The sequence below is a fragment of the Vespula pensylvanica genome, chromosome 5 (assembly GCF_014466175.1).
Source record: "Vespula pensylvanica isolate Volc-1 chromosome 5, ASM1446617v1, whole genome shotgun sequence".
Classification (NCBI taxonomy): Eukaryota; Metazoa; Arthropoda; class Insecta; order Hymenoptera; family Vespidae; genus Vespula; species Vespula pensylvanica.
The window spans coordinates 8,991,068-8,999,806 of record NC_057689.1 but is presented as its reverse complement, the minus strand read 5'-3'; the positions used below and the strand labels follow the sequence as shown (position 1 = coordinate 8,999,806).

The 8,739-nt window shown below is 32.8% G+C and overlaps 3 protein-coding genes across 9 annotated transcripts in view; 2 read left to right on the top strand and 1 right to left on the bottom strand.

Annotated features, from left to right (window-relative positions):
- Positions 1–2,348, top strand: part of LOC122629322 (GATA zinc finger domain-containing protein 14-like) — a 3,824-nt gene extending 1,476 nt beyond the window's left edge. Inside the window, exons 3-5 of one of the 6 annotated variants that reach the window (XM_043812658.1) lie at positions 16–147; positions 616–1,403; positions 1,540–2,348. In XM_043812658.1, coding sequence (XP_043668593.1) covers positions 16–147; positions 616–1,403; positions 1,540–1,806 — 1,187 coding nt within the window. In that variant the 3' untranslated portion in view covers positions 1,807–2,348. Of the gene's footprint in view, positions 1,404–1,539 lie in introns of all 6 variants that reach the window. The other 5 variants (XM_043812656.1, XM_043812653.1, XM_043812652.1 and 2 more) reach the window with 5 other exon arrangements.
- Positions 2,349–4,140: 1,792 nt separating this feature from the next.
- On the top strand, positions 4,141–4,722 carry LOC122629412 (the record flags this gene model as incomplete). The annotated part of the gene is made up of 2 exons (XM_043812797.1): positions 4,141–4,521; positions 4,595–4,722. Coding segments are annotated over 2 exons (468 nt in total), but the record flags the coding sequence as incomplete, so codon positions are not given.
- A 304-nt stretch (positions 4,723–5,026) lies between these two features.
- The window catches only part of LOC122629332 (tetraspanin-9), a 6,983-nt gene continuing 3,270 nt past the window's right edge, over positions 5,027–8,739 (bottom strand). For both annotated transcript variants that reach the window (XM_043812680.1, XM_043812681.1), the window contains exons 2-5: positions 7,282–7,396; positions 6,242–6,433; positions 5,981–6,163; positions 5,027–5,898 (exon numbers count right to left, since the gene is read on the bottom strand). In XM_043812680.1, coding sequence (XP_043668615.1) covers positions 5,563–5,898; positions 5,981–6,163; positions 6,242–6,433; positions 7,282–7,344 — 774 coding nt within the window. In that variant the 5' untranslated portion in view covers positions 7,345–7,396 and the 3' untranslated portion in view covers positions 5,027–5,562. The remainder of the gene's footprint in view (positions 5,899–5,980; positions 6,164–6,241; positions 6,434–7,281; positions 7,397–8,739) is intronic.

The window sequence follows — 8,739 nt, the reverse complement described above, 5'->3', positions numbered from 1 at the left end:
ACAACAGTTCAGAAGGCAGTAATGAATCTAAAGACAATGAGAGTTCAAAAAACGACCATGACTCTAAACACAAAAGCAATTCAGCAAACAATAATGGTTCTAAACAGAAAGGCAATTCAGGAAAGAGCCATAGCTCTAAACAAAAAGGTAATTTAAGAAACGGCAATGACTCTAAACAAAAAGGTAGTTCAGAAGACAGCAATAACTCTAAAGATAACAACAGTTCAGAAGACAGCAATGAATCTAAAGACAATGAGAGTTCAGAAAATAGCAATGACTCTAAACACAAAAGCAGTTCTGAAAAGAACAATCATTCTAAACACAAAGACAATTCAGGAAACAATAATGGGTCTAAACAGAAAGGCAATTCAGGAAAAAGCAATGGCTCTAAACAAAAAGGTAATTCAGGAAATAGCAATGACTCTAAAGATAATAACAATTCAGAAGACAGCAATAACTCTAAAGACAACAACAATTCAGAAGGCAGTAATGAATCTAAAGACAATGATAATTCAGAAAACGGCCATGACTCTAAACACAAAGGCAGTTCAGCAAACAATAATGGTTCTAAACAGACAGGCAATTCAGGAAAGAGCCATAGCTCTAAACAGAAAGGTAATTTAAGAAACAGCAATGACTCTAAAGATAACAACAGTTCAGAAGACAACAATAACTCTAAAGATAACAACAGTTCAGAAGACAGCAATGAATCTAAAGACAATGATAATTCAGAAAACGGCCATGAATCTAAACACAAAGGCAGTTCAGCAAACAACAATGGCTCTAAACAAAAAGGCAATTCAGGAAAGAGCCATAGCTCTAAACAGAAAGATAATTTAAGAAACAGCAATGACTCTAAAGATAACAATAGTTCAGAAGGCAGCAATAATTCTAAAGATAACAACAGTTCAGAAGACAGCAATGAATCTGAAAACAATGACAGTTCAGAAAACACCAATGACTCTGAACACAAAGGTAGTTCAGCAAACAACAATGGCTCTAAACAGAAAGGTAGTTCAGGAAAGAGCAATGGCTCTAAACGAAAAGATAGTTCAGAAAACATCAATGATTCTAAAGACAACAACAATTCAGAAGACAGCAATGAATCTAAAGACAATGACAGTTCAGAAAACAGCAATGATTCTAAACACAAATGCAGATCAAGAAAAAGCAATGACTATAGAAACCACGACAGTTCAGAAGATAATAAAAATTCTAAGAACCAGGATAGTTCTTCCGAACACACCAATAAAAAACATAAAAGAAGTGAAGATAGTAACAAATTGGGATCATCTGATAATTCCAGCAGTCATAATAGTAATGATGGGGTTAGCTTAACGGAAACAGGACAAAATGAATCTCTGCTTACATTTGTAGAAAATCTCTTGTCCAGCATATTAAAGGTATATAATAGTAATCTTTTACTGCATTAAATATTTTTGCTTATAACATCAGGGATAAAAAAATTTTGAAAATCTTTATATTATATTGTCTTTTCGTTATACTTGTATTAACTGACTGTTTTTATTTATTTTGCAGTTGGTATATAATCTACTGTCCTTCATACTAAGTCCTATAACTGGCTTGGTCACAGTGATTTTTAACTTCCTAACTCGTATACCAATTCTAGGAGGCTTACTTAAAGGAATTATTTCTCTTGTAGAAGACATACTCTTTATACCTGAATATTTATTAGAAACTATATTCAATCTTGTTGGACATTTAATTCATTTCATTTTTAATTTGTTATCAAGCATTTTAAAGGAAGTTTTAAACTTACCCGGAGACGTAATATCATTGCTTTGACATTTAATACTTTGTTTCTAATTAATAATCGACAATATTAATAATCGTATAATGTCTTATATCTAAATATTATATAAATATTATATATAAAAACATTAACCAAAATTATGCAACGAAATATAACGAATGAATAAATCATTTGTATTAATAATCTACCCATTAATAATCAATCTTATCTTTAATCAAACGTATTCAAATCTTGAATAATATTATACTAAAGATCTTACTGTAGTCGTTGTAAGGTCTTAACACAGTTTACACGTTGCTTTCGTTTATACAAACGTGGAACATTAATACTAAAGGGAAAGTAACTGAGTGTCGTAAGAATACTTCAAGTCCGTTACCAGTTATTGCAAGTTCGTCAGTCATTAAGTGAACAGCGTTACGGTCGGAACAATAATTCAGTGATAATTGTTATTTAATTCGTAACAATAAAATATATTCTAACAATTTTCATAATGTTAAATGTATAAATGTGCAGATATAGAAATTTTGCCGTCGACGGATTTAAAAAAAAATCAATAAAAGAAAGTAAATCGATATTATAACTCTAAAGATCGTAAAAATTTTCCTAAAAATTAAAACGTATTTAATTAACGAAACAAACCGTTGTTTTACAATACAATAGGTATGTCTATTTCTTTTTTTTTCTTTTCTTTCTTTTTCTTTTTTTTTTTTTATTTATTTATTTATTTTTTTAATTGATTTGCGGTAGACCTTTCAAATCAACCTTCTTTCTTATTAAATAAGAATTATATGATTTTCATGAATTTTCATTTAATTATATTTTCCATGTTAATTATTCACATTGCAACATTGTTTTCAGTATTAAAATTTCAGACAGTCACGTTGAGAACTTTATCGAATGGTTGCTTTCTTAAATAGAATGCTACTTTTATGGATTTTCAAGTTTCTCCTTCTATGTCTTCCTACGTCAAACTGTTATCCTATAGAAGAACCAACGAAATTTCTCTTAAGCACTGAGGAACTGAACGTAGAAAACATTCAAAGACCATCGAAATTGGAGCAAGCCCAAGTAAGATTTTCGTTAATAATACAAATTTTTATTACATTTGTTATTCGTTAAATTCGTTATTCGTATTATAATATTACCAGTAACTTCGAAAATTCACAGGGAAAAATTACGAACAGATTATTGAGAGAAATCTTAAAATTATTATTATTATTATTATTATTATTATTATTATTATTATTATTATTATTATTATTATTATTATTATTATTATTATTATTATTATTATTATTTTAAAACATATTGCAATCGTTGTAATTAAATACAGACAGTTTTTGATTAGGTATAAATATTTCTATATGATCAATTTATAAAAACGTAAAAGAAATTTTCTTCTTCCTTCTTTCAATTCGAGTTTTTATTCGAAAGTGATCTCTCTCTCCCTCTTTCTCTCTCTCTTTCGCTCTCTCTCTCTCTCTCTCTCTCTCTCTCTCTCTCTCTCTCTCCCCCCCACATACACTCTCCTTTTCTTTATTCCTCTCTTTCTCTATATTTATCTTTTTCTATTTACTTCTCATTGAGGAAAAGAAAAAGAAGGAACAAAAAACAAAATACGAAAAGGTCAAAAATATTCACCTCGATTTTTATAGGAATTATTAGCTCAAATCGGCGATACTATAAGAATCGGCATAGGAAGATTTATCAATACGATTACATTGGCCAGAAACATCATTGTCTACCGAGCTGAGGTAATGATATGTCGTGAAAAAATGTTGCAATAAAAAAAGAAAAAAAAAAAAGAAAACAAATAATAATCATCACAATCGACCGCAATCCATAAATATAAATACCTTATCTATAAATATTGCAAAAAAGTAATTGCCCGACCTTTTTGTTTTACCTTCATTTCGTAATCATTATAACGAATTCTGTATTGAGTAAATATGTATATACGTGTGTGTAGACGTACGTAGGGCGTGCGTGCGTACGTACGTGTGTGCGTGCATACGTGCATGTTTGTATGTGTGTGTATAGGATGTTTCTAAAAACGTGGGCATAACTTCAAGGATGGATTCGATACGCTAAAATAAGAAAAAAATTCATATTAACATATGGCCGATATGAGCACGTGTGCACGCGCATATGTGTTTGTGCAATAATTAAAAAAAAGAAATGAAGTTTCTGTTAACATAGGCAAAACTTCGTGAAATCTAGTCGTAATGTAATCGACTTACTACAAACTTGTAAATTATATTATTATAAGTATTTTGTCATCTTTATCTAGTAAATTTTCCAATGACTTCTAATCATTATTCTCATAATGTTACAACAAAAACAATCCTTTATTAATATATTAATAAAAACGCAAACAAAAATTTGATTCATTTCAGACCATCGCAGCAAAAAACGTCGCCTCGGTGATCACAGCAAAGTCCGAGCTCTTGGATCAAGGACGTAAATCTTTGGAATCCTTTCGATATCCTTCTGATATTTTTACCAATACTCCAAAGATTCGTGAAACTGTTCACCTAGAAAATGAATCCGAACAATCGCTCACGGAAAAAACGATTTCATTGCCATTCAATGATTTATTCGTGAATTTCTTCATGCCAACTCCTTTGCTAGATCGAATAAAAGAAGAAGAGAAATATGGTAACACGGGAAATAAACTTACCGGTATTGGAAAAGCTTTAATTAACGGCTATGAAAATTTCAGTAATTTTGTAAATTCCGCATTGAGCGTAAGTATCAAGTGAATAATTAATTTCAATATTTTCCTAATCATTTTTATCACGATTACATGTTTCTTTTCAGTCGACGCAAAATTTTAAGAAGGCAGTGGGAGAAAATATAAGTGAAACATTAGATCAGATCGGAGGAAAGCTTGTTGGACTTCAATGAATTAAATAACTATCAAACAGTTGTTATTTTTTGTTGGGTTTTAAAAAAAAGATGCCATCGAACAAAATATTCATATAAAGTTACTGTTTATTATTAAATAAACAATAAAAAAAACAACATTTTTGGCGTGACTAAAGGAAGTTTGGAGAGAATAACGATAAGAAGCTGGAATATTTCCTAATCGTCGTTTCGAGTCTCGTACATGACTATTTCTCTAGAATATTATCGCAAGCTCGCAGGAATGAATATGTTCGTACATATATATAAAAAAAATACATATATATATGCATAATATATATATATATATATATATATATATATATATATATATATAACGAAACTAAAAAGACATTTTTATATTCGCTAAGCAAACTATGAGAGTTAGGTAATTATAATGATATAAATAAATACAATTCCAGGCATTATTCTCTAAGAGAATTAAAGCTAAACGATTCTAGTTCCTAATCCGAAAGAGCTTCGATCATAAGAAAATGTACGTACATACATATATATTTACATATATACATACATATATAAATATATATATGCATTATGTATATATGTGTGAACAAAATTTACAAAATCTTTCTCTTGAAAAAGCTCGAAGAAGCATGATCGAACGGAAAAACGAGAAATATTCTCGAATAATCTCGGGCTTCTTTCTCTTCGACTTTTTCGTCTTCGCTCGTTCATTCGTTCTTAATAAAGAGCGTAGAGGAAAAAGATCGCATGATGATATCGCGAGATCGACGATCGTATATTGCTCTTATCTTAAGAGAAAGACCAATGAAATCGTCGCGGAATCGAAATACAATTATGTCGATCTAACGACAATCTTATGGATCTTAGACGCTACTCTCGTCTAAGATCCAGCGGAAATTCTAGGTATTGGTAGTATCATAGCTCTTGTACGTGTGTGAGGATTTCTTTTGCCTAACTGTGCAAAAGAGTATCATACTGGCAACTTGTCCAAATAATTGAAGAAAAGCAACAACCAATCCAACGGTACCAACAACGTGTAACCTTGTAACTAGCCATAATTGAATGGCTGAGGCACAACCTTCCTTGTACCAAAGTTCTTTGTTCAATCCTTCAGGATCGAGTCTACCACAGTACCTTTCTCGTTGTATACAACAAGAGTCTGGTACTCGATCTTCCGTTGGCCACGCATCGATTTGATACCAATCGGTGTAGTCTCGAACACCGCAACAATGAAACTAAAACAAAAGATTGTTTGATATTAATCGAAGAACTGTTCTTGACAGTTAAATATGAAGTTTTATTATACATTGTTATTACCTCGGTATGTATATGATCCCAAACAGCAGGTAGAGTACCAGGTTCTCTGGTCAAATTGTAATGCCTCTCAATGCCAAATAGCAATTCTTCTTTAAGACTTCTAGCGAGATGCTCGCGGAATATAAAGGCGAGTGTACCGAGCATGAATTCAGCCAGGAACATCAGTATAACGAGACTGAAGTACTAAACCAGGACGAAGTAATACGTGATAGAACGAAAAAAGTCTATTGATCGAGACAATTGTTAGTATGTTTTGCTCACCGTAATCAACATGCATCTCGATTGGAACCAAGCTCCACAGCATCCGAAGAAAGCAATAACGAAGGTAACACATCCTGCCGCTAGTAACAAAGAATCAGCCGATGCAAAACTGTATTGCGGTACCAAAGTCGTGTATCCTGAGTAAGCCAATCGCAACCAAAGGCCAGCACCCAAAATTCCACAAGCGCATAACTGTAAAGATGAATTACAATCGCGATCAGGTTTCTGCGAAACGAATTATTCTCACGTGAGTTCACTTCGGTAACTAGTTCAAATCATATAGGTAATTATAGAAAAATTGGCGGGAAATTATGATATTCGTATAAGTCGAAAGATCGTGTAAATTATAATTCTAAAATATTTTTCGTTACTTTTAATATTTATTATCCATCGGCATTTTTATAATAATTTCAACGATAATGTTTTTACTTGCATAATTGCAAGTAAAGATACTGTTTCGAAGAAGAAGAAAAAACCGTATAAAAATTATAACGCGTAACTTCTCGTCGGTAGACTGGGCAAAGTGGCGTGGATCATCGTCTACTTAGATGCCGTAAGTTCATAGCTCATAGAGCACGGTTCAACGTCCCGTTTAGAGTTTCCCCCTTCTCGTAGCGAATGTTTCGAAGAGTGGCAATAAATTCGAGAGGCCGGAAAGTGCACTGGAATGTACCGAGCAAATTACAATGCCCGTCGTTCCATGTGCCGTTCTCCACTTTTTCCATTCGATTCTGATCCTTTGTCGGTCAACTTTTCCTAGCTGTATATGCAACACGCATAAAATTTCTAGACTTTCGGAAGTTTGTGACAAAAACCCGTTAGCGGGTCAACTCTTGTAAGCTAATATAACTACTAAAAAGAAGGACAAACTTAGTAAAGGAGAACATCTTATGTATATATGTATGTGTATATCTGGCTATCTATCTGTCTATATATATATATATATTTATATATATAAAATATATATTATATATATGTATGTATGTATATATATATATATATATATATATATATATATATATAATTGTACATGTACATACCCATATGAGAACGTTGAGGGAGCAGAAGACGTGCCTTATGCACGTGTATCCTGTGCGGCCCATGGTTCGATCCCACCTCCTTCAAGTTCCTCCGATGGGGAACTGGCACTGTTTCCTAGAAGATTGAAAAAGAAGGATGGAGGATACCAACGATCTTTACCGCGAACAGAAAACAATCGAAAATAATCTTTCACCGATATAAATACATGGATATACATATTGGACGGTCCGAACATTTTCTTCGTCTCTTTTCTTTTTTTATTTTTGTTTTTCATTCACTCGCATTATATCTCTTCTATACCTCTGAGATTAAAGAGGATTTAATCTTTGGGGGAAATCCTTCAGCACTCAGCCGTTTTTCGATGTATCCATAATCCTTTTTCTTTTTTTTTTTTGTTTTTACATATAGAAAACAAGGAGAGAAAGAGAGAGAGAGAGAGAGAGAGAGAGAGAGAGAGAGAGAGAGAGAGACAGACAGACAGACAGACAAACAAACAGAGAAATAAATAATCACGAATTATAATTAAAAAGATACACGAACACGAAATAAACAATTCGACAGAATGTGTCGAACTATACTAGTAAAATAACGATCCTCCTCGAACGAGGATCCGTTCCGTAATGTGTCTGGGACCAAGCTCGATACGATTGACTCTCCGGCCCCGGTGGGCCTTCTAGGTCCCCTAACGGGACACACCGCAGACACGGCCTCTCACCTACACGCTCTTACAATCGCGATCATGGTATTGAGATCGCGTGGATTTGTAAGGGGAGAGAGGGAGAAAGGGTGGGAGGGAGGGATTGCTTAGTGGTATCTCCTTCGAAGGGTACCCATATTGGAGGTCGAACCTACGTCACTTTCCTACAAGTACTTATAGTAGATAGAATGACAGATAGATTGATTCAGAAAAAAAAGGAAAGAAAAAAAAAACAAGAAAAACAAGTGCAATGAAATACTGTCGGCTAGTAGAATTTTTTCTTTGTTTTCTTTCTTTTTCTTTTTTCTTTTTTCTTCTTTTATCATTCGGTAAATATTTATGGCATAAGAAAAAGTGAAAAGTTTCATTGAACAAATTTTTAAGAAATGATTCATTACGCAATTTCAATATTAATTAATTAATCCCTAACATTATCAAACCGTTCGAATCATTTTTATTTTTATTCAAGTCAAAGCGGAACATACGTGTAATTTTTATTTCCGTCCCGTGTCGTCATATATACATATATACACGTACATATTTTTTTCTCTTTCCTTTATAGATAATCTTACTTGTAGTAGTAGTAGACGTGTTCACTCGTATGAGCGATTTCACTGAATTATTAAAGTTTTCTCTCGATGAGGCAGCCATGCGGATTATCGCGCTCTCTAATCGTATCTCGAAGAAACAGCTCGCACAATTTATACAGGTCCTGATGTATCTCTCTCTCTCTCTCTCTCTCTCTCTCTCTCTCTCTCTC